The sequence below is a fragment of the Pipistrellus hanaki genome (genome assembly GCF_964339955.1).
Source record: "Pipistrellus hanaki genome assembly, chromosome: 2".
Classification (NCBI taxonomy): Eukaryota; Metazoa; Chordata; class Mammalia; order Chiroptera; family Vespertilionidae; genus Pipistrellus; species Pipistrellus hanaki.
Window position 1 is genome coordinate 148,373,586 of NC_140504.1, and position 26,412 is coordinate 148,399,997.

The 26,412-nt window shown below is 35.3% G+C and overlaps 1 protein-coding gene across 1 annotated transcript in view; it reads right to left on the minus strand.

Moving 5' to 3' along the window:
- The window catches only part of MSH4 (mutS homolog 4), a gene marked incomplete at its 3' end in the record, with an annotated part of 57,581 nt that overhangs the window by 14,084 nt on the left and 17,085 nt on the right, over positions 1 to 26,412 (minus strand). The window contains 10 exon segments of the mRNA XM_084873812.1: positions 2,112 to 2,312; positions 4,689 to 4,813; positions 5,865 to 5,968; positions 6,942 to 7,078; positions 8,074 to 8,243; positions 9,910 to 9,974; positions 14,062 to 14,136; positions 20,122 to 20,189; positions 22,940 to 23,112; positions 25,519 to 25,692. Coding sequence (XP_084729938.1) covers positions 2,112 to 2,312; positions 4,689 to 4,813; positions 5,865 to 5,968; positions 6,942 to 7,078; positions 8,074 to 8,243; positions 9,910 to 9,974; positions 14,062 to 14,136; positions 20,122 to 20,189; positions 22,940 to 23,112; positions 25,519 to 25,692 — 1,292 coding nt within the window.

The following is a 26,412-nucleotide window of genomic DNA, read 5'->3' on the forward strand; positions in this document are numbered from 1 at the left end:
TCCTGGCTGATATTTTGCTTCTGGTCTGGCTCTCATCTAATCATACATCAACCAGAGAGATCTATCTTAAAGTTAAATCCAATCATGCCATTCTCTTGCTTAAATTTAAATAGCTCCCTACAGATTTTTGGATAAAGTTCAATCTCCTCAGTTAAGTTCCTAAGACTCTCATGATCTGACTCCTTCCTGTACATGTCCCCAGTTTTTGTCCCTGTGATAGTACAAAGGCTTTGGACTCCTTACAGTTCCTTAGGAATACCATACTATTTTTTTTCTTCTATGCTTAATAACATGTTCTTTACTTCTGCCTGAAAAGTCTCCTTCTCTTTCCTCGAATCCATATCACCATATAACCATATCTCAATCTTTACAACTATTCTCAGAAGTAGTATTATAATTTTCATTTACAGACAGGAAAACTAAGGAGGGTAAGTAATTTGTCTAAGATCACAATAACTAGTAACTTGACAAGCTTAGTTCCAAAGCCTATGTTCTTCACTTCCATGTATTCTTTATTATTGGATCATATGAAATATTACACATACACACACACACTCTCTCTCTCTCTCTCTCTCTCTCTCTCTCTCTCTCTCTCTCTCTCTCTCTTAGGTATTTCAGAAGTTTAAAATAGTGACAAGAGAAGTACAATAATTTTCTTCAAATATTTGATTAGTTATTATTAGGACAGATTATTCTGTGATGCATAGAAGATAAGGATTAGGACCAATGAGTAGAAGCTATGTAAGCCAAATTTCAATTCAATATAATTAATGCTCGAACAATTAGTGCTGTCCAATTAGTGCTGTTTTTTAAAAGATGGAGCTTCTCATAACTATTCAAATACAAGTAGGGTGATGTTACATATGAATCTCTATTCTTTTTCTTTCTTTTTTTCTTTTTTTTTACAGAGAGGAAGGGAGAGGGATAGAGAGCTAGAAACATCGATGAGAGAGAGAGACATTGATCAGCTGCCTCCTGCATACCCCCTACCGGGGATGTGCCCCCAACCAATGTACATGCCCTTGACCGGAATCGAACCTGGGACCTTTCAGTCTGCAAACCGACGCTCTATCCACTGAGCCAAACCGGTTTCTGCTGAATCTCTATTCTTATAAGGAAAGGTAAGTTGGTTAAGATGTTCTTTTAATTCCACTAAAACAATAAACTCAATAAAATATTTACCATTACCTCACTCATTCATCTCTAATTTTCTTTCTCAGTAAGGGTAAATTTGCACTGTATCATCAATATTTATTATTGCTGTGTTGCCCTTATAATTATTACTTTAGACCAGGGTTTCTCAAACTCAGCACTTACTAACATCTTGGGCTGGATAAATCTTTCTTGTGTTTGTGGAGCGGATGTGGGAAGGGAAGCTGTCCTGTGCATTGTATGATGTTTAGCAGCGTCCCTGGACTCTACAGTCCCCTCAATTGTGAAACCAAAAATGTCTTCAGATATTGTCAAATAACAGGAGGAAGGGAAAACAAATCACCCCTGGTTGAGAACCAATCATCTTTCTCTGATTCATATAATCTTAAGGAAACCCATTTTTCAGAGACAAGAGGGAAACTGTGGTTCTACACCAAGAAATATGTGACAACATTAGACCAGTGACAGCCATTTATATGCATGTGTGTACACGTGTGTGTAATATCTCAATTGTTGTGGATAAGCGATTGATAACCTTTAAATTAAGTAAGGGAAATGCTTATCTGACCAATGTTATAACTTTGGAAAAATCTCATATGTATTATTAAAGGCAGTAGGTTATCCTACTTATGTTACATTTTCTCACAACAAAATTTGTTTTTAATAATTAGATTATTCATTTTAGCAATAATTGGTTCAACATGAGTAGTTATAGTAAGGAAGTCTCTACTTCTGTTATATTCCACAAAATTTTTAGTATAATCCAATCCAAAACTGGATGAAGCTTAATAAATACTAAATCCTAAAAGTTATGGTCTACATTGCACACTACTATAAACTTTTAGGTAAGAAAATCTATTCCAACTGTTCTTGGGTTGGCACCTGGATCTAAAATATCAGGCATAAAATATTAAAAATGGGAAGCAGAAATTGTAACTATAAAATAAGATATAACTTACCTATCTGGGCCATAATCTGACAAAGTGCAATCTGTTTTAAATATGTGGATTTCCCACTCATATTTGGTCCAGTAATGATCAAAAAATTACTCCCTTCTGTAATATAGGTATTGTTAGCAACAGGTTTATCCACAGATATTCTTTCAAGAATAGGATGCCATCCTTGTTTGATTGCCAAAGTATCAGTAAACTCTGGCCGAACTAAAGAAAAAAAATAGAATAGTTTTTGAAATAATAGTTTATATTTATATTTTAAAATTATGTGATAAGCACATACTATGACACCTTAGTAATTTTACTAGGGTCAATTCTGAATAGTAACATTAAGGTATTATTTTACCCCAAATTAGGGGGTCGTCTTATACGCCGGAAAATATGGTACTTAGCTTTTTAAGTGAGGTATAAATATAGAGTAAAACCAAATATATAAATAATTTTATGTCCAAACCCTTATAAAAATTGTATCTAAATTGAAATCTCAAAGGCTAGAGAAAGCATACATAAAATATATTGTTAATTTATAGAAACATTTTGTGGTAAAGGGAGAAGAATGTCAGAGAGATATAAAATGTTACATTCCTCTAGATCAGTGTTTCCCAGTTTTGGCATATGTGTACCCCTTCTATAATTTTTATAACGGTGAGTACCACTCGTACTCATGAGAACATAGAATTAGGCGCAGCTAAGCACAGTGCAGTGCATATCCCCACCAAACTCTTCCCGTACCCGGGGGTACCACACTTTGGGAAACACTGCTTTAGATGAAACACAGGGATAAACTTGAAAGCATTCATTATGAAAGTGAAGTTGGTTAGAAAAAATTTTTAATAATTTCAAAATATTTTTACATCCAAAATTCATTATTCAAGATGGTCCCTCTCTAATTAAAATGAAGCAAGATGAAGTATCTTAACAGTTAAGAAAACTACTATTTAAGATTAGCTGATCCCTAAGGTAAGTCTTTGAACCAAAAGGAAATACAAAAGATTGAAAAATTTGGGCCTATGAAATAACAACTTAAAAAGTTAATATTTCCATAAAAATATGGAAATATGAAAAAATCTTTATATTTATTTCTCATCATCGAAATAAATAAGCATAACATTTTGGAAATGTTACTGCTAATTATAGAAAAAATTTTAATATTAATGTTAAGTTCATAATTATTCAACCTTAATTATCACATACTAGTTCTACAAATTTGTATACTGGAGTATGGCTATTGCTGATGAATTAAATAAGAAATTTCAGCCAAAACCGGTTTGGCTCAGTGGTAGAGCGTCTGTCTGCGGACTGAAAGGTCCCAGGTTCGATTCCGGTCAAGGGCATGTACATTCATTGCGGGCACATCCCCAGTAGGGGGTGTGCAAGAGGCAGCTGGTCAATGTTTCTCTCTCATCGACGTTTCTAGCTCTCTCTCTCTCTCCTTTCCTCCTCTCTGTAAAATATCAATAAATTAAAAAAAAGAAAAGAAAAGAAAAAAGAAATTTCAAAGGGATAACTTGAAATATTCATTTAACATTAGGAAATTACCTAACATTTATATTCAAAAATAAATGATATAATTCCTGATCCTGGGAAGCTCACATTAAGGAACTAGTTTAGAAAATGCTCACTTTAGAGATTCATCTCTCTCGTGTCTATTAGCATTAGTCACACTGCTTTTAATGAGTCTTCAAATTCAAACTATAAATTTGGGTCATTAGCATTTTCACCAATGAAACAGCTCTGTATTCTTTCTTATTTAGGGAACCTTTAAAATTTCTTGCACTTTTTTCTTTCTGATTTGTCAATTTCTCAGTAAATAATTTCTGACTGATAAAGAAAATTTTAAGGACAATTTCACTTGCTCTGTTTTGAGCAAGTCTAGGACCATCAGCAAGAGACTATATTTCAGGTAAAAACACAAAATGTTCATAATCTATAATAATAAAAGCATAATGTGCTAATTAGACTCGATGTCCTTCTAGACAACTTTCCAGATGAAGCCAGGGCTGCAAGGGAAGCCCGAGTCCCAGGTGCCAGAGGAAAGCCAGTGCAGGCAGCAGGGGTAAGGAAGGCCTAGTCTTGCACAAATTTCATGAAATTTGTACACTTGGGAGGGGGGTCCCTAAGCCCAGCCTGCACCCTATCGCAGTCTGGGAGCCCTCAAGGGGTGTCGGACTGGGAGCAGTCCCACGCCATCAGTTGGACACCTTAGCACTGCCGTAGAGGCGGGTCACTGTGGGCACCTGCCATCAGCCCGGCTTGTGGCTGAGCCACTGACCACCGGGTTGGCCAGCCAGCAAGGAACCAAGGGAGGGCTCCAGGGCATGTCTGGCCCATCTCGCTCAGTCCCGATCAGCCAGACCCAGCAGCAAGCTAACCTACAGGTAGGAGTGTCTGTGCACTGTGCACGTCATAGCAAGCAGTTAAGCGGCCTTAGCATATCATTAGCATATTACACTTTGATTGGTTGAATGGCCAACTGGACGACTAGACACTCATAGAGCATATTAGGCTTTTATTATATAGGACTGCTTGAATGGAATAGAAATTTCAGTATGCAACATACTTATTCCAAAGAAAATAACTTACCGTAGTCAGAAAGAGTGCAGGCATGAGCAAATGACAGTAGCATATCCAGCATTGACACAGTGTCAGACAATTTATATAAACAATGAATATGTTCATAAATTTCACTAAGCAGTTTGCACACTATCCTGAAAGTACACATTTGGTCATTCTTTTTAAAGAGTCATTCTTTTTAAAGATAAGTCATTCTTTTTAAAGAGGAGAATACTATGAAATTGTAAAACAATATTAAATTCATTGCCTCAGGTAAAATAACATTCAAATTTGAACTATACACTAAAGATAAGTCTACTTTCTCATTATAGACATGAGGAAATTGAAACTCATACTCAAGGTCATAGCTACTTAGTAGCAAAGAAACCATCTCTGGTGTGTGAGCACCATGTTTTTTAAATGACTGCTTTTTATTAAATCTTAATGAAGTAAACTTTTATTAATGAAAATATTTTATATAGGTTAAGTGTTTACTATATTTCAACATATCCCATCTGCTAATAATTTTGTGATTTTTGTATATGTCAAATTCTCCACAAAATGTATTTTCTATCATGTATTTTATCTCACCCATACACATATACATCTTAACAACATACCGTAATTATTTGTTTTTATGTGGTAGAGTTAACATAATTGTGACATAATATAAAAGTTTTTCCCTTACAAGGAAAACTATATTCCCAAAATGTACTGCATCATGTAATATCTATGGTCTCTGCTCTGAAATTGTTTGGAAAGCTCAATATTTATCTTTATCATCTCAGTTCACCAATCCTAAACATCCTATTTCTTATTTCTAGCTAAACTGCTACTGTTTTATGAACAGCAAGAGACTGACATTTCTGTGATGCTGCTGTATAAGTAGTAAAGCATGCAAAGTGGAAGTTCTATTAATATAACATACTAAACTGAATAAAATCCCAAATAAGACCAGGATGTGCCAAGTTCTACATTATGGTGGAAGAATCAGTAGGAACAAGGTTATTTGGTAATTAAATTTGCCCTAAGGCTTCTGTGAGACTTACTAATCCCAATCACAATAACAAAGTTTGTTTGTCCAGCAAATGTTCTTTCTTTACCATTTATTTTACAATCAGATAAAAAGTAAATTAATGCAATTTATTATAGTGACTCAAATGAAAGCAATTTAATTCAATATTCAAAAATTTCAAATGCTCTTACATGTAAGTCATATGATAGATTTCTCTCAATGACTCTTGGCATCTTTCATTCATTTTAATTAAATCTGCTGATGTAAAGCTATAAGAATTTTTCACTTTAGAGATCTGTCAGAAAATTAAAAAACAAAAGTCAAGATAGATGTACACTCCTATGAAATAAAGTATACATATCTTAAACAATAAAATACAGATATTTAGGTTAGTAATTTTAATTTTTCAGATATAGTTTCTTAGGAAAAGTACCAAATAATGTTTGTGAATGAGGAAAGATCACATCTAAGGTTAAAACAGAATTTTTGCCATGACTTTTTTTATGTCTTAAAATGACTGTATAAAAATGTTTATTTTAAAGTCTTTTTATCAAGTAATATGCAGAATACATATCAGTAGTCCTCACTCCATCTCTGACTCTTGTTTTAGACCTTGTCCCAAAACTAAACCCATTACCAAGCCTCAATCCATTCTTTACTTCATCCATCCACATTACTTGGTATTACAGTATATATTTTAAAACCCTGAAATTTAAATGGTTTTTTTTGTTTGTTTTGTTTTTTGTTTTTTTGTTTTTTGTAGCAGAGAAAGCAAATATTAGAGTAGGTTAGATGTTCCCTAAGTGGCATATTATAGAGGAGTTAATATGTATATAAGATAAAATATTTCCCTATTCCAAAAGTTGGGCAATATTGGGTTAAAACAAGTTAAGTATATTTTTCTACTTTTAAAACTTTAATAGGCAAATGTGCACTGCAAAACTACCTAAAATGAGATGATACAGTATTTTCTAAATTTCTTTGATCATAAATATCTTTTGGACTATCTGTCTTCATTTTCCTTTTTTACCATTTTTACCAAGCTCCCAGAACTGTGGGAAGCACTGCTTGGTATTTCTCTTAAAAAAAATGCTCATAAATCACTCTTAGATTAATATAGCTGTTAGATGGATATGTAGGAATAGGAGAGGCAATATACAGAACATTAGTAAATTTGGCACGTAAAACTCAAGGAGTGCCTGAAAATATGTATACGTAATCCTGAAAAATCAGAAACCATAATCTCCTAACCAAGCTCTAGATTGTACCTTAATAAACTCTGAAGGAAGTTGATCATTAGGTAGGGCTGCACAATCTATAGTCATCTGAATGAAGAATCCTCTAGCAGAGCTAAAACTTGTCCTTAAAGGAAGACTATATTTTTCTGCTAGCTGTGATATCATTCCTAGTGACCAGAAGAAAAAAATAAAAAATAAATAAATTTTAATGAGAAATTATTTTTTCTGTTTAAAAATATCACATTCACTTTTTATTTTACATATAAATAGGAAGGTTTTGTTATACTTTTAAACTCTAAATATTATTAATGTCTAAAATATCTGGTTAAGTATTTTCTTTTAAAAATTGTAGAGCAAAGCTAGTCATTTTGATTTGTATTTTGAAAGTAAAAATTAAAATAAAATAAAACTAAGACTATTTTATACTCCCTGTATTAGGAATATTAGGGTGTGTGTGTTGCTTTTTATTGATTAAGGTATTACATGTGTCCTTATCCTCCCATTGCTCCCCTATCCCACTCCTATTCATCCTTTCATCCCTCTGGTGTCTGTGTCCATTGGTTACGCTTATATGCATTCATATAAGTCCTTAGCTTTTTCATTCATTCTATTTTTTTAAAAGAGAACACATAAATTATTGCAATAATTACTTCACAATAAGAAATACCCTCTATAAAACATATTTTACAAAACAAAATATTCCAGCTCTGGCCAGTGTTAGATAATTGATGTGTCCCTCTCATAAACATGTTTCTGTACAGGAATGTTTCTGTTTTATGTACTCATAACTGTAAATTGACTTTTGCTCACGCCTGTATTTGTTAAATTACTGTACTGGCTCAAATGCATCTCTTCTACATAAAAATAATATCTCCCCCTCCACTGAAACCCTTTAATACTGATACCCTGCACTTTTTAATGTAGTTTCTATGTTCTATAAAGATACTTCTATATATAACTTTGGAGAGAAAAACAGACATAACACTGTATGTTTATTTTTTAAAATATTCTTTAAATGATAATATGTGTTAACTTTACCTGTTTGATAACAAAAAAAAAATAAATTAAAAGCATTCACAGCAGGTTATCACCAGCAAAAAAGTATAACGTGTCTAAAAGTTTTTCTTTCTAAAAAAACAAAAAATATGCATAATTAAATTACCTGCTATGTCATCTACAATCTCGGTATATGTTCTTCTAGCTATGTCGAGAAATTCATTTATATTAGACCTCACTGCATAACACTTTTGAGTCCTCATGTTCAAGCATCCTTTCATGTACCTTGCATCATCATTAATTACTGTTTTAATCTTTTCAAGTATGATTCCAAACCTAAAAAAAGAATATTATAGGCAATAAGTAAAATAGTTATAATTCATAATTTGAGTCATAGTTAATCATAACAATGTTATCTTAAATCACTGTTGAAAATAAATAATTAAGCAATATATATTTAAATTTACGTAAGTTAGAACTTTGACTATGACAATTTTAAACTACTTTGTTGGACTAGATTCTTAAAATAATATAAGGCCACCAAGAGTGATTCTACAACCACTAGTAAATAAATCTCCCAAATTATACATACTGACTGTGCCCATGAATATAAAATGTAACCTGGAACAACTGTTAAAAATTTTCTGGCTTCATGTTCATTGATTCAATAAACATTTACTTATACCATGTATTAAGCACTTTGTTAGGTGCAGAGATTCAAAGAAGGATTGACATGGTCCTCACACTTAATGGGGACAAGGAAGACTAAACATATATTGTGAGACAGTATACAAGTGATACAAGTGATTAAGTACAGTGATTATGCAAACCAGAAGTCTAACATTTTGTTTATTATTCTGTTCTGCATTTTATTTGTAATTAATTCAGTTGTGTTATGAACCCCAATTTGTAGGCTTACATAAGATCTGAATCTTAAATCAATGAAATAACAGTTCTTAAGTATCAAGATTTTTTGGTCAAGAACCAAGGTGCTACTGCTATAAACAATATTAAAATTAAATTGTATTTAGATCTTATTCAGTATTCATGTCTACTATTTTTGGTTATATTAGGCCCTTCATGATTTAACAAAAGAGAAATTATCTTATATAAAATAAAAATGTAATATGTAAATTAACCATGACACTCTCACAAGATAGCTGCCTATGACCAGGTTAGCAGGGGGGTTAGTGAGGGATGACCAAACAACTGAACAGCAGGCCGGTAGGGGTGGGGAGGGGGGGGCCGTGAGGGGCGACCAGGCCAGCAGAGGGGGGCAGTTGGGGGCAACCAGACCAGTAGGGGGGTGCAGTTGGGAGTGAGCAAGCCAGCAGAGGGGGCAGTTAGGGTCGACCAGGCTGGCAGGGAGGGAGAAGTTGGGGGCAATGTGGCTGGCAGTGGGGGAATTAGGGGTGACCAGACTGGCAGGGGAGGGGCAGTTAGGGGCAATCAGGCTGCCACACAGAGGCAGTGCGGGGCAATCAGGCCAGAAGGGAGGGGGCAGTTAGTGGTGACCAGGCAGGCAGGCAGGCAAGTGAGTGATTAGGAGCCAGCAGTCCAGGATTGTGAGAGGTATGTCCGATTGTCAATTTAGGACATTCCCGAGGGGTCCCAGATTGGAGAGGGTTAAGCTGGGCTGAGGGGACCCCCTCACCATGCACAAATTTTGTGCACCAGGCTTCTAATATTTTTATATTTGTAAGTCTTTCCATAAGAAAATGGCTAAAAATATATATTAAAATTGTGTATGATTTTTAATGCTACTCTAATTGTCCATTAACATGATATTGCTCTACTTATTGGTATTTACAAGGTAAAATGTATAGTTAGAATCGAAGAATAGTTTAAAGTTTAAAGTTTAAAGTTAAATAGTTTAAAGTTTAATAGTTTATTAACTAAAGCTCATGTAATTATCCTACAAAATACAGAATTCTTAAAAATTAGTGACAATCAGGAAAAGAGGAATAATCTGATATTTGATTAACAATTGAGTGACAAAGACCTTTTATCTTCCAAGGAACCATAGTAAGCTCTTAATAAAGGTGTATTACAGTTCTCCAGAGCAATCTATTAAATAAAATAAAGATAGTTAAGGATAATGAATTATGACATTATTCACACATTGCATCTTACATTTTTTCAATACTTTAAAGCTTAGCAAGTGCTTTCTTGCTTCATCTTCTCACTTATATACTCATAAAACATATTTTAGATATGTAGGTGAAGACAGATGGTATCTTTCCCATTTTCCATATTAAGAGCATAGGTCCAATAAGTGGCCTCCATTGCTTCATTATTATGACTTATTTTTCTTGTCTCCCAACTAACTGTTAATACCCACTACTTATCAGAGGTAGGTAAGCAGCTATCATTATACATTCGGAGTAATGAACATAAAATTCTAAAATTTGCATTAAATTTACATTAAACTAAAAAAAAGTGCTCTGTATATTAAAAAATAGAGCAATTTCTCCATTCTTATATGGTAAAAGTTTGGATTTTATTTTGCTCAATGGTTACTATAAATTTCATTACTTGAGTAAATAACACAGGAAGACAAAACAGTAAAAGTGCTGTGAGGCAATGGCAATATTTTTTTGTTTATTAATAAAATATAACATTTATACACTGACAAAAACTAAAAATCTCAGGAAAACTTTTAAATCACTCATAATTCTACCACCCTTCCAAAGATAAATAATCTAAATATTATGGTACATTTCTTGTCACCTCTTTTAAAAAAAAAATCATCGTATGTTCCTTTTCTCCTTCACTTAATACTATATGATAAGCATTTAAAAAACTTTTATAGTGACAATTTTAAATAATTCTTAATATTTATTCCACCCTGAAGGAAGCAAGTTGTCTCTCAGGGGTCCTCAAACTTTTTAAAGTGGGGGCCAGATCACGGTCCCTCAGAGAGCTGGAGGGCCGGACTATATGAACTACTAATTCCTACTGTAACACCTCGGCTGCGCTCACTGCCCAAAAAACCTGGCGGGCCGGATCAGACTCCTCTGCGGGCCGTATGTGGCCCGCGGGCCGGAGTTTGAAGACCCCTGCCTAGTTATTGGAGTTCTAGGCTTCTTATAATTTCTAATATAAATAATGCTGCAATTACCATCACTAGGCATAAATCTTGGTCAACATTTCTTAAGAGATATTTCAGACAGATTTCTAGATGTAGTATTACCAGATTTAAAAACAAAACAAACAAAAAAAAAACTTGTCTCAAAAATTTCCTGTAAAAGATGTTCAATCTGTATTCCTGCCAGCTATGTAGTTGCCTGTCTCACTGTTCTCTCAATAGCAGTAAGTTGCACTTTGATTTTTATTTTGAAGTCATTTTCCTTATTTCCACTGTCATTCCAGTATTTTCTTTAAAATTATACAACTCTTATGATTATCGAAATTAATATTTTGTCTTCCCTTCACTATAAATTTTTCCTGAAGTTCTTTGGCTTTTACTTTGCCTTTGAAATAACAAAATTTGAAATTTGTTTAATCAAATATATCAATTTGGGGAGAAGATTTATTACTATAACACTTTCATTCTAAGAAAGATGACAATGATTTTGAAATATTTTGCCAAATTGCTTTTATTATATATTTACAAGAATGAACTCTATAACAATTGTTCCATATTTTTCATTATTTTTTCTTTTAAAAGAGTTCTTTTTGCCACTTTCATTTTAAAAATATTTTACACAGTATAGTATTTAAAAATTGATAAGAAAATCACCATTTTGTGAACAACAGAGTAGCAATTACTTTGGTAAGAGTTGCATCCTAACCCATTTGGCTCAGTGGATAGAACGTCCCCCTGCAGACTAAAGGGTCCCCAGTTTGATTCCCATTAAGGGCATGTACCTCGTTTGCAGGCTGGATCCCTGGGCAGGGCGCATGCAGCAGGCAACCAATTGATGTATCTCTCTCACATTGATGTTTCTCTCTCTGTCTCTCCCCTTCCCTTCCACTCTTTCTAAAAATCAATGGAAAAATTAGCTTGGGTGAGGATTAAAAAACAAAGAGAGAGTTGCAATAAATACTAAAATCAATGAGTAAAAGTCTGATGAGAAAATGGATATTTACAGTCTCAAAGTATTTCTTCAAACATTACTTATAACTTTAAAAATAGGGAAATGACATCATCATGAGAAAGATACATTTTTATAGAGTATAACTGCCAATATGCATAAGCTGAATTTAACCATCCTACCTAATAAAAGAATAATATGCAAATTAACCATCACTCTGCTCCACAAGTCACACCCACCAGCCAATCAAAGCGAGTATGCAAATAAACCCAAGCAAGATGGCTAAAGCCACAGAGAGCAGGAGGGAGGCGCTTCCCTGGCAAAGGAGGAAGCCAAACTTTCTGCCTGCCCTTGCCAACCTAAGCAAGTTCACTCAAGGCTACAAAATTTCAATTTTATTCTGTAATACTACATCAAGGTAAACAAATCCAAACTGCCACCACTGAGCGAGTAGGAGGCTTGGCTCCGCTTCAGGCTACAAAGGTTCAATTGTAGAAGGTAAATAAATCCCAGATACCAGGACCTCCACTTGGGTCACTGGGGGGTGTGGCCAGTCTGCAAACCACCACAGGCCCCTCACTCAGGCTGCCCCATGCCCCAAGGGAACGCCCATCCTGATCCAGGACACCCTTCAGGCAAACCAGCTGACCCCCACCCATGCACCAGGCCTCTATCCTATCTAATAAAATAGTAATATGCAAATTGACCATCACTCCAACAGACAATATGGCTGCCCCCATGTGGTCAAAGATCCTGCCCCTATGTGGACACAAGATTGCCAGCAGGGGAGGGCATTTGGGAGGCACCAGGCCTGCAAGGGAGGGCAGTTGAGAGGGGCCAGGCCTGCAAGGGAGGGCAGTTGAAGGCAATCAACTCGGCAGGGAAGGGCAGTTAGGGGTGACCAGGCCGGCAGAGGAGGAAAGTTGGGGGCAAACTGGCTGTCAGGGGAGCAGTTAGACATCAATCAGGCTGGCATGGGAGTGGTTAGGGGACGATCAGGCTGGCAGGCAGAAGTGGTTAGGTGCAATCAAGAAGGCAGGAAAGCGAGCAGTTGGGAGCCAGCAGTCCTGGATTGTGAGAGGGATGTCCCAGATTGGAGAGGGTGCAGGCTAGGCTGAGGGACAACCTCCCCTACCCCCATGCAGGAATTTTGTGCACCGGGCCTCTAGTGAATAAATAATCAAACAAATTAATGAATATCATAAAACAACTGGCCCTTCCTCTTCAAAATGTCAATATCATAACAAAGAAATGCAGAGAAACGTTTCAATGTAAAGGAGTATATAAAATCCTAACATTTTTCATTATATAACAGTAGTCTACTAATGCTACATATCCTGAATTTTATAATCATATGTTTTTGGTAAAAGGAACATTTTTGTTCTTAGGAGATAAACACTTTAGTATTTAGGTTCTATAACTTATTTTCAAATAACTCAGTAAAAATAGTAATAGTAAGGCCCTAGCTGTTTTGGCTCAGTGGATAGAGTGTCAGCCTGTGGACTGAAGGGTCCCAGGTTTAATTCCAATCAAGAGCACATGTCCAGGTTAAAGGCTACATCCTAAGTAGGGGACATACAAGAGCAAGCCAATCAATGATTCTCTCTCATCATTGTTTCTATCTCTCTCTCCCTCTCACATCCTCTCTGAAATAAATTAAAAAAAAATTTTTTTTAAAATGAAACAGCATATCTGAAATTCAAAAAATTATAATAGTTATACTACGTGTATGTGTTGTGCATGTAAAGATAGAGAATATGGGAATTAGTTATACTATTCTTTTTTTAAAAAATATATTTTATTGATTTTTTTTTTTTTTTACAGAGAGGAAGGGAGAGAGATAGCTAGAAATGTTGATGAGAGAGAAACATCGACCAGCTGCCTCTTGCACGCCCCCTACTGGGGATGTGCCTGCAACCAACGTACATGCCCTTGACAGGAATCAAACCTGGGACCTTTCAGTCCGCAGACCGATGCTCTACCGCTGAGCCAAACTGGTTTCGACAAGTTATACTATTCTTACAATTTTCTCTGAGTTTGAAATTTCTGCAAAACAAAAAGTTTAAAAATACAGATTACTAGACATGTTTTGTACAATACACACACACATAAATTACCTTTAAAGGATCCACAAGTTCTAAGGTATGTTTTAGGTATATTAAATTTGTTATTTTTGATTCAGCTGCATTAACCTATTAAAATAAAAATCCAAATGTGAATACCATAAATATTTAATACAAAAATGTACTTTTCAAAAAATATGTTTTCCTCTAAAACATTCTATGCTTATAGTATTTCATATATTTTTTGTATATCAATCAAGCCAAGATACCTGCCAGCCTAAACACTGTTTAGAAATTACTGATCTATCATAGTAAGACTAGCGCACTAGTCTCCTGAAAGTCAATTAAAAAGAGTTCACATCATTGTACCCAATTTTCATTTCTATTTAAGCTCCTTGATCTACCTTAACCCATAGTAGTGATGGGAAATACAGTTCAATTCTGAGCAAAAGGATTAATTGAAAAAGGCAAAAAGAGCATTTCTGAATAGATTATATTTTATAAAGCTGAATCCAAACAACCCAGATAATTACAAAACAACACAAATTTCCCTTATTGATTCCTATTTGTTCAAATAAAATAATTTTCATAATTCCAGTGGCCCAAATGACTTAGTTTTTCAAAATAAAACACCAGCATCCTAAATTTTATAAATAAATATTTTAGAAGTTAAATCATAGAGCAATCTCTAAAGTGGTACTAAACCTGAGGAAATGAGAAAGTTCTCATGGATGGACTACTTTACCAATTCTGAAAAAACTTTAGGTATATTACTATTAAGATATAATAGTAATTAATATGGCACTGTTTCTTTTTGAAATCTTCTGACTTTTTTCCCCATTGTACACATAATATCTTAACTGTTCTGTCATCAGATGGGTCAATTTAAAAGAAATACCAAAATGTAGGATTGTGGCCCTAAAACAAGTTATCTCATGCTCTCTTATAATGGATCTCTGAAACTGGAAGATTAAAAATAAATAAAATTCATCAAACACAAGACAACTATTATTACTATCACCCAAGGAAAACATCTTCCAAAAATAGCCAAAACAACTTTATATAAGAACAAGGTAAAAGAATTAAATCTAACAAAAATCAATTTCTAATAGTTAAGAGTAACTAAAAAACTGTGATATTTGCATAAGGACAGACAGAGACCATTGAAACCAAATGGAGACTAGAAATAAACCCAATAAATTTTGTGTATTGATTTATGACAAAGGTGGGAGAAAGGACAGTCTTTTCCACAAATGATGTCAATAAAATTATGAATCTATAGGGAGAAAAATGAAATGTGGTCATTTCCTCATACCACATATAAAAATCAATCCCAGGCAGATTGTAAATCTAAATATTAAAAAAGCAATAAAACATCAGGAATATAACAAAGAAGAATATCTTCATTACCTGTTGGTTTGAATCAGTTAATTAATGACTTGGCATCCATTCATCACAGAGGCTAACAATGGCCAAAATTGTTTACATCTCCCCTATGGTCTTGGCTTTTATGGATGCACAAAAATCGTATTACAAGGCCTCTAACCACAAACTCCAACATCTATGTTTTATATTCTACCCAACAGGGGATTCTTCCACCTAATAACTTCCCATTTTAATAAAGATTTTTGCAATGTTTTCCCCTCACTCCTTTTGACTCCTGACCAACCCTAACATTTTCCCATGTGATCTTGTGTGGCATGCTCCCTCTTCTCAGTAATAAAAAATTTTTAATGACAGCCTTACCGTATCATCACTCAGTCACCTCCATAAGTTAAAATCCAATGGGTGCAATCAAAACATTGGGTTAGGTAAAAACTTCTTAGTCAGGATACAACAAATACTAACTACAAAGGGAAAAACACAAACTAGACTACATTTAAATTAAAAGTTTCTATTCATCAAAATATATCACTGACTCAGGACCAGTTCTCCAAAAGCCAAGTTTGAGAAACTAGAATTTAAGGGCAAATAATGTATTTGAAAAATCACTTCAGTAAGCAGAAGTGAGAAGGGAAGAGGAGGACAGCACAAGAGGATGCCTTGATGATCCAGTTACTGCTGCATGGTACTATGGCTCAGACCTGTCAGAGATGGTACAAGATAAGCTTCAGAAGCTATCTCCACAGGTAAGAAAAATGAATTTTTATTCACCTACTCCTGATCAGTATTGGTTATAACCTATTGCCAGAGCAACGACTCTGTTCTCTCCTGTAGCCAGAGAGAGTCCTCAGGCAGTGTCAGCTACTTGCAATAAGAAGCCTTTCTTATACAAAAGTGAATGCCAAGGGGTTGTGACTAGTACACCAACAGCATCTATACCACAATATTGAGTGGGAAAAGCAAACTAAAAAGTGGGAAAAGATAACTGCAACAAAGAACCAATAAAGGACTCATATCCTATATAATAAAGAGGAAAAATGCAAATAGACCATCACTCCACCACAAAGATGGAAGCTCCCACAGCGGAGGCATGGCTTCAGTAACACAAGATGGCTACACCCACAGTAGAGGCCAAGTTCCCGTAAGAAGCCTTAATTAGCAATCAGCAGGGACCTGAGGCTGCGGCTCCCCCACCCCCGTGGGGCTTGACAGGGAACCTCAGACCGCACCCCCCACTCAGCAGGGATTGACGGGGGACCTCAAGGTGCACCCTTCCCTGCCCCAGTGCTGGGCCAGGGGACCTCAGGCTGCTCCCCTCACCCCAGGCCAGGTGACCTCAGGCCGTGTCCCCTGCCCAGCAGGGCTTGATGGGGGACCTCAGGCTGTGGCCCCTTCCCAGCAACAGGCCGGGGGACCTGAAGCTGTGTCCCCTGCCTGGCGGGGCTTGATGGGGGACCTCAGGCCACACTCCCCCCCGCAGCCTAGGCTGGTGGACCTCAGGTCATACCCCCAACCCTGGTTGCAGGCCAGGGGACTTGAGGCTGCGCCCCCAGCCTGGCGGGGCTTGACAAGGTTGGGACCAGTGGGTCTGGATCTAGCCCAATGGGGGGGCCAGCCAGGTCTAGGTCTCAGGTGATTTTGAGGCACATGTGGGGGTAGGGAGACTTGACTCTGGGTCCTGTGGTGTGCCCCAGACTCTGACAGGAGAAAGGGTTTCATATACATTTTACTAATTTTCTTTCATCTCTAACACTTCTATTATAAAGGACAAATATCAATATTAAAATATTTCCTCTAATTAATCTCCTTTTAATGTGCACGAATTTCTTGCAATGGGCCACTAGTCTAAAATATAAAAAGAAATTCTACAAGTCACAAAAGAAGAAAAACAACTCTAGAGGAAAATGAGCAAGAGACTTGAATAAGACTTTCACAAAAGTAAGTATTCAAGTGGTCTATGTACATTTGAAAGTGGTCTATGTTCATCTTTAGTAATAGAAAAATGTAAATTAAAACCACAATAAAATACCATTATTTGCCAATTTCTGTGCCTAAGAGTTTTAAACTGACAATATCACATTTTGTTAAAGAACAATGAGAATTTTCATAGACTGCTAAAAATATAAGTTGTGCAATGATTGTGAAAAACATTTTGGCATGCCGAAGCCGGTTTGGCTCAGTGGTAGAGCGTCAGTCTGCGGACTGAAAGGTCTCAGGTTCGATTCCGGTCAAGGGCATGTACATTGGTTGCGGGCACATCCCCGGTGGGGGGTGTGCAAGGGCAGCTGGTCGATGTTTCTCTCTCATCGATGTTTCTGGCTCTCTATCCCCTCTCCCTTCCTCTCTGTAAAAAATCAATAAAATATATTTTAAAAAAAAAAAAAAAAAGAAAAAAGAAAAACATTTTGGCAAATATTTTGTCATTATCTCCTGAAGATGAAGATATACATTCTCCATGATCCCAAAATTCCACTTCTAAGTATGATCCCAGTAAAAGTGTGTAAACAATTGATATGGTTTATCAGAATTAGTTCTAATTTCCAAAAACTGTTAACAACTCAAAAAGTCAAACAACAGTGAAAGGAATAATGGCATATTCATACAATGAAATATTATTTCACAATAGAAATAAATGAGCTATATCTACATACAACATGATTAAATCTCACAAACATAATATTGATTAAAAGAATTCAGATATAAAAAATAAAAATTGAGTGAGTAATCTACCCTGTATCCCCGAAAATAAGACAGTGTCTTATATTAATTTTTGCTCCCAAAGATGCGCTAGGTCTTATTTTTGGGGGATGTCTTATTTTTCCATGAAGAAGAATACGGTACACATTTATTGTTAAATGAAAATAAAGGAAATTTATTACCTGTATACGGTACGGTAGTACAGTAGTTGTCAACACAAACCAGACAAACTGTGAATCCTACAGTTTCAAGAATTTACTCATTTATTCAATGAGAATCATGTCATCATCTTCTGGAACATCATCATAACAATCCAATTCCTGAATTTCCTGGTGAATTTCTTGTGACTCCATTTCTTTCAGAATCAGTGGACCAAATCTCTCATGTTTAGCCTAGGGGGGGCCTTATTTTCAGGGGGATGCCTTATATTTCACTCAGAAGGAAACTTGTAAGTAGGTCTTATTTTCAGAAGATGTCTTATTTTCAGGGAAACACGGTAGTATGTAAAGATTTAAAATAGGCAAAATTAAATTATAAAAAAAATTTGAGGGATTTTTGAAAGAGGTAGAAAATAAAATGGGAAGGAGCAAAGGGCATTTTTGAAGTAATACAGTTTCTATCTCTTTACCAGAGTAGTCATTACATGGATATTCACTTTGTGATAAATCAATGAGCACTGAATTTTGTTTTGTGCAGTTTTCTGTGTGTATATGCAAGAAAATGCTGATGCTCTGGCTACTGCTATAGTTATGAGTACTCAAGCAAGTCCTTTCTGCCTGACCCAGGACTCTCATGTCTTCTGTCAGCATCTATGAAACTGTGTTAGGCTAACTTGTTAGTTTTCAAATAGCATAAAATATCAGATGTCTAATAGTTCTTGATATACTATGCTGTAATTGCCTTTTTTTAAACCTAAATCTCACACTGGATCATTAATTGCTTTGGTGTATAAATTTACTTCTTTAGTGTCCCTAGCACTTATCACAATGTTTGGTAAAATAAAATCGCTTGTTGAATTAATGTAAAAAGGAACCATACACTACAAATATTCATATATGGCAATCTGAAATCAATTGAGAAAAATTAAAAGTTATTCAAAATGAAGCAAAGAAACTTAGATAAAAATTGAAAATTTTGGTTTAATATTGACATTTTCAAATATTAAAGAATTTTAGATGTCTGTAATGAAAAACACAAAACTTCCTAATACATTAAGTAGTATGGTCAGCCCGAGCCAGTTTGGCTCAGTGGATAGAGCATCAGCCTGCAGACTGAAAAGTCCCAGGTTCTATTCCAGCCAAGGGCACATGCCCGGGTTATGGACTGAATCCCCAGTAGGGGGCGTGGAGACGGCAGCCAATCAATGATTCTCTCTCATCACTGATGTTTCTCTCTCTCTCCCTCTCCCTTCCTCTCTGAAATCAATAAAGAAATTTTATTTTTTTTAAATAGTATGGTCAGAAACATTTTATAGAAAGAAAAGGCATTTGGGCCCTTGCCGGTTTGGCTCAGTGCATAGAGTGTCAGCCTGCAGACTGGAGGATCTCAGATTCAGTTCTGGTCAAGGGCTCAATCCCCAGTAGGGGACATACAGAAGGCAGCTGATCAATGATCTTCCTCATCTTTGATGTTTTTTTCTCTCTACCTCTCCCTTCCTCTCTGAAATCAATAAAAATATATATTTTTTTAAAAGGAAACAAAGGACATTTGGGTTAATTCAAATTAAAAAAAAAATTAAGCATTATTCTTCTCAGTAAATACTTAAGATCAGAAAACTGCATTTACTAAAATCAATATCCTTAAGGGGAAATATATAACTCATCTTAGGCAAGCAATTCCACACTGAAGATTTTTCAGAGGACATTTAGTTTAGTCAGAATTTTTTGCTTTTAAAGGCCTTAAAAAACCTAGATATTAGTAATGAAGCACTTTTCCAAAAACATTTTAATAATGTCCAATTGTTACATTACATTAAGACAAGTTTTATCACAATGTATAATAATAATATAACCTATAATGTATATATAAACATACCGTGTCTTGCTTTGGAATTTGGACTAAAACAGAAAGAAGCTGCTCCGTATCAAGAAATCTTGCTATAACTAAAACAAAAGATATGAGCATTTGAACTTTGTTAGTTTAAAATATAGACTGTGTATCCTCAAATAATAAACCAGAACCATTCTACCTACAAATATTACTTGTTTTAGTTGTCTTTATCTATCCTTCATGTGCCAGGAATAAAATAATAAATAGTCAATTCTTAATTTTGATTACTCACAATCTGTCTTCCAAATTTGACACTGTTGATCACCCCTTCCTTCATGAAATTCTACTTCTCTAACTTTTAGATGTTGCTTCTTATAATTTTCTTCCCACCTTTCAGATCTCTAACTTTTCTTGCTGATACTTAAAACGATTAGTTTAAAAGCATATTTGGACCACTAATCATGTAATCTTCCAGAAGTTAACTTACTTCCATCTTTTAAATGTGGATAATGACATCTACCTCCTAGGGTTGATATGAGGATTAAGTGAGATAATGTGTATACAGTATCCTGAACATACCAGAGTTTAAAACTGTTATTTTATTCTTCTCAATTCATTTTCCAGCTTAAAGTATTCTATAAAAATAAATGTATAGATAATTATAATCTCTTTTCAATATACCCAGGTTGTTGTTTAATCACTCTCCCTTCCTCTTTCTCTAAAAAAATCAATAAAAACGAATCTTAAAAAAAACTTTTTATGTCACTCACTTCCTGTCCAAACCACCAAGTCTTGTGATAATTTCCAGTGTGCCTACTTCTTAGCACTGTGCCGTTTTCTAATTTACCACTTCTACCATAAATTAATTATGTTTGAACTATTTTTAAAAATTAGAGTAAACAGGCTCAGTATATTACTTATTCTACTCTTATACTGTTCAATTATGACATTTTACATGTGATTCCACTAGACTCTTAAAGTCCTTAGATTGGCCTTTCTCTTTTTCAGTCTCTTCCTTCTTCCTCTCCCCAAATCTATCACAACAACCAGAATAATGTTTCTAAAATAAAGGTTTGCTCATATTACTCTCTCAGTTTAGAACTGTCAGCTACCTATGTCCTGCAGGACAAAATCCCAATGTCATAGTATTATAGAAAGGTCCTTCATAAGCTAGCCCCAGGGCTCATTTCCTGCTATTCCCCAATGCTTCAAATCATAAATAAGAACTAGCCATATCTTAAATAAAGCAAGCTCTTTTATATTAATACAAGTATAACTCTACCTTTTCCAACTTCCCAGAAAAATAAGTGTACCTTACAAAGTAATGAGTGCTTAAGATCACAGCCAATAGGACTCCTACCAGATCTTTATCCCTGCTACATTTAAACATATTTTTGGTTATCTCATGTACATTAATAAACCTTGCATAGACATGCTCCCTTTGTCTTGAATATCATTTCTAGGATTCTCTTGTTGTCAAATTCCTATTATTTTCTTAAGACAGAGCTGAAATATTGTCTTTGTGAATCCCATATGTGTTCCCATAAAATACTTAATTATGATTGCATTTACCGCCGAGACCGGTTTGGCTCAATGGATAGAGCATCGGCTTGGGGACTGAAGGGTCCCGGGTTCGATACCGGTCAAGGGCATGTACATTGGTTGTGGGCATATCCCCAGTAGGGGGTGTGCAAGAGGCAGCTGATCGATGACTCTCTCTCATCGATGTTTCTAGCGCTCTATCTCTCTCCCTTTCTCTCTGTACAAAATCAATAAAATATATTTTTTTAAAAAAGATGAAAAAAAATTTTTTTTAAAAAAATGATTGCATTTACCACACTGCATCACATATTTGGAGGTCTGTTTCCCTAACATGAATTTAAGATCCTTGAGAATAGAAACTTATAACTTAATCTTCCTTATCTTTTTATCCCTAATGCCTATAAAATACCTACAATAAAGTAATATGGGTCTTTTAAAATAAGTTTTAGATTCTCATATTTTAATAAACTATAAAAATTACTCTCCTACCCTTTTCTATGTTAATGTTCTCCCACTTTTTACATGTTACAATAAATTATAAACTGTCACAATATAGGAAACATAGAAATGGTTGGAACTTGACTAGCATTACATAATTAAATGACTTCAATATTCCTGGCACTTATGTATTACACAGAATGCCAGGAATAGATAGGCCAACAAGATGTTTCTGTGAACAAGAAAAGAGTTACCAGTTAAAAATGGCCTCTTTGTACCTTTCCCAACGTTTTACTAAATACACTAGAATATATAGAAAAAGTGAATTTATTCAACAACATTGGAAGTGCACAGTCACAGCCAATATAATGCCAGAATTTTTAAGGAACTATACAAATTTAAATGTATTTGGAACTGGAATGAAGAAAAATTGTTCAGGCTATAAATGCCTTCCAGATTTTCATGTGTCATTTCAGTTTACACTTCCAGTACACCAGGAGGGTGGTTGAAAAATGGGGGTATGAAAGACAGACCAAGTTCCTAGAAACCAGGAACTGGATTAGGAACAAGGCATACAAAATGTCCTTCCACCTGCAAGTTTAAGAAGAACATTGCACTGCCATGCCAGTGAGCAAATAGCCAGGTGCCATGGGCAATTTTCTTACCTCATGTTATGAGTTGGATTGTGTCCCTTCAATAAGATCTTTTAAAGTCCCAAATCCCCATATCTGTGAATGTGTCCTTATTTTAAAATTAAATCTTTGCAGATGTAATCAAGTTAAGTAATAAAATCATTACAGTGGGCTTTAATCTGACTGGTGTCCTTATAAGAAGACAATGTATCTTTCCAATAATTTCTATTTATAAATATTCATTTATCTACCTGACTGAAGTCCAAAGAAGAGTTCCTCATCTTGAAGTAGTTCTTGAACACAATCTAACCTCATGTTAATGGTTTCAATATCAACTAGAGGTTCTAATATATTAGAACGAAGTCTTCTACTCCCTCCAGGAGTCTTAGTGTAATTTAGAACACCAAAGAGAGTGTGATTATTCCTTTGAAAACACAAGTTTGAAAATTTTCATTAAGTATACAAAAGACAAATATAAGAAAATTGTAATTTAAATTTGTAACTAATCCTATAATCTATAGTAATGAATCTCAAACATTAACATGCATACAAATCACATGTGTATTCTGATTCAGGACAGACATGAGACTTAAGAATCTACATTTTTAATAAGCTCCCCAAGTATGCTGTCAGTCAATGAACCATATGTTAATTAATAAGAATCTACTGTATCTTCTTACATTTAACAATTTTTTCATAGGTAATTTACCATATTCAGACTAATATAACATGTTCTAATCCAGCCCTAGCCAGTTTGGCTCAGTGGATAGAGTGTCAGCCTGCAGACTGTTCCATTCCAGTCAAGGGCACATGCCCAGGTTGCCTGGGTTGCTCAATCCCCAGTAGGGGGTGTGCAGGAATCAATTGATCAATTATTCTCTCTCATCATTGATGTTTATATATCTCTCTTCTTCTCCCTTCTTCTCTGAAATCAATAAAACTATATTTAAAAAATAAAATAATGTTCTAATCCATGACATTCCATTAGTAATTGTAAGATATCAATAATAATCCTATATAATTAAAGGCCAATATGCAAATTGTCTCCACCAGGAATTCTACTGGGAGTCTGACCAGGGGTCAGGGCCAGACTACCAATCACCCTCAGTTCTTCCTCCCCATTTCCTCCCCCCCACCCCGGACTGGCCCAGTCAGATCAGCCCTGATTGGGATGGGCTGACCCCACCCATGCACAAATCTATGCACCAGGCCTCTCTAGTTAATATAATAAGGATATAATTTTTTTCTGTGATAAAAAACAAATAATAATATTAATTTATCCTTAGGTGGGGAAAATCTTTTACATTAATAAAATGAGTAAAATAAATAAATAAATAAATAATAAATAAAATGAGTATTTAATATAATCACTTCATTCTAACTTAAGAAGTTAGAGAATTACAAATGAAAGAGAGAAAAAATTCAGGTACAGGAACTGTTAAAAACAAACAAATAAAAAAAAACAACAACAACAACACAGACTTCCAGTCAAGATGGCAGGTATTGGTAAATATGCTACAATAATTGCATCCTCTCACCATCACATCAAAACTACAACTAACCTACAAAACAACCATCATTCAGAACATCCTGAAATCTAGCAGAATGGAAGTCCTACAACTAAGGATATAAAGAAGAAGCCACATGAGACTAGTAGGAGGGGTAGAGATGCAAACCAGGCTAGTCCCAAACCTACGGTTAGTGTGTAATTGGGAGGGATATCTCAGCAACAGAGATCCCCTCTGAGGAGTGAGGTCTCAGTCCCACACCAGGCCCCAGAGACCAGGATTCCAGTGCCAGGAAGAGAAGTCCCCATTACTATAAAAACTAGCAGGGTCTGACCTGCGTGGCTCAGCGTCATCCTATGAATCAGAAGGTCAGATCCCCAATGTGGGACATGCAGGAGACAGCTAACCAATGATTCTCTCTCATGCACTGATGTTTCTCTCTCTCTCCCTCTACCCCTTTCCCTTCTTCTCTAAAATTAATTAAAATATATCTTTTTTTTTTTTTTTTTTTAAGCAAAAACTAGAGGGGATTGTAGCTGAGATTAAAAGATGCTGGAGTTCCAGGCAGTTCCTCTTAAACAGCCCATACATGGACTTACTTGGACTCGCTCCCTCTGGGCTCTAGTACCAGAGCAACAGCTGAAAATGCACCAGGGACATGGGGACAGAAAATGAATTGTCTGGCATCAGAGTGAGAGCTCAAAGGGCAGAAAAGTGCTGGCAGAGGCCACTGTTCCTTTTCTGAGATACAATGTCCCCTCCACAAAGCCGGCAGGCAGGCACCACATCTGAGTTTCCATCAACCTGGCTTGCACTATTCTCTCTATGCTGCGATTCCCTGAGATCTTGCCCCACCCAACTTGGGGGCCCACCCAAACTGTTTCCAGTGGCTTTTCAATTTGAACAGCTTCTCTTGGCCCATGCTTCAGACTTTCCTAAACTCTCTCAAAACAGCAGCATTTGGCCTCTGTTGCCCCATACCTCTCATTAAGTGCTCCAGGCCTGGCACTATAGCAGCAGCCAGCCTTGATTTGTAGCTTGGCCTCTCCAGGGCAGCTCCAAGCCCAGCACAAGAAATAGCCATCTGCAGATCACTTTTATGTCAGATGGCCCCAGGCAGCCCTGGGCAACACACAGACAGTGGCTTATGCCATTTCCACAAGTATCTTTTAAAAACCCGATTTCAGTGAAACATCTGAACAGTTGCACAACAATGCAATTATTGTCCATCAATCAAATTTTTTAAATGTAAACTATACATAAAAAATATAACATAATAAAATATACTGATACATTTTATATTAAAAAATGTGTGATCTTACCTAGAGTCTTGATTATTAACTAGTAATTCAAGATTTTGGGCTGAAGATGAATCTATCATGGCTGTCTGTTCACTACCTTGGAAACAAATCTTCAGCGATTTTGGTGCATAAACTGAATTTTGAATAAATTCAACATATTTTAATAAAGCTGCCACAGCTGCAAGGCAGTAATACCTGTAAGGTGACCCATGATACATCATTATAAATCTTTAGAATAAAAAAAAATTGCTATAAGTGAAACATGTATTTCAACTTAGTACTAGAAAAATTATAAATATTTGCATAGCACTGCTCAAATTCAAAGTAAAAAAGTACATTAAGTGTTCCTGATTTTTTTTAAAACAATGTAAATTACCTCTAAAACATAAACCATGATAAAAATGGACAATTTTCTGAAGTCTGACACTTAAGGGATACTAAATGTCAATAAATCACATTAGAAATCAGCATTCAATGATAATTTGTGTCAATTTTTTATGATTTTTATAATAAAAAATCCTTTTATGATTTGTAATAACTTTTATGATTTCTAATAATAACATTATCATTGAATGCTGATTTCTAATAATATTAGAAATCAGCATTCAATGATAATTTGTGTCAAATTTTTTATCTAAGTATTTAAATAATGTTGAAAGAGTCTAAGCTTTGAAGGTAAAGTCAGGAGGTCCCAACATATAGATAAGTACATTAATGATTCAGTGTGAATGGTCATTGTAAATAACTGAGTAAACAAGAGGTCACATTATCTACTTAGCATGTTCTAAGAAATATCCTTTCCAAAAATATTCCCTGTCTCATGCTGAATCTTTTAGGAGTAAAGTTATGAAATAACAGGAACAGAACTTTAATCACATTTCTAGTTTACTAGATAGCTATTGAGCTTTTCACTTG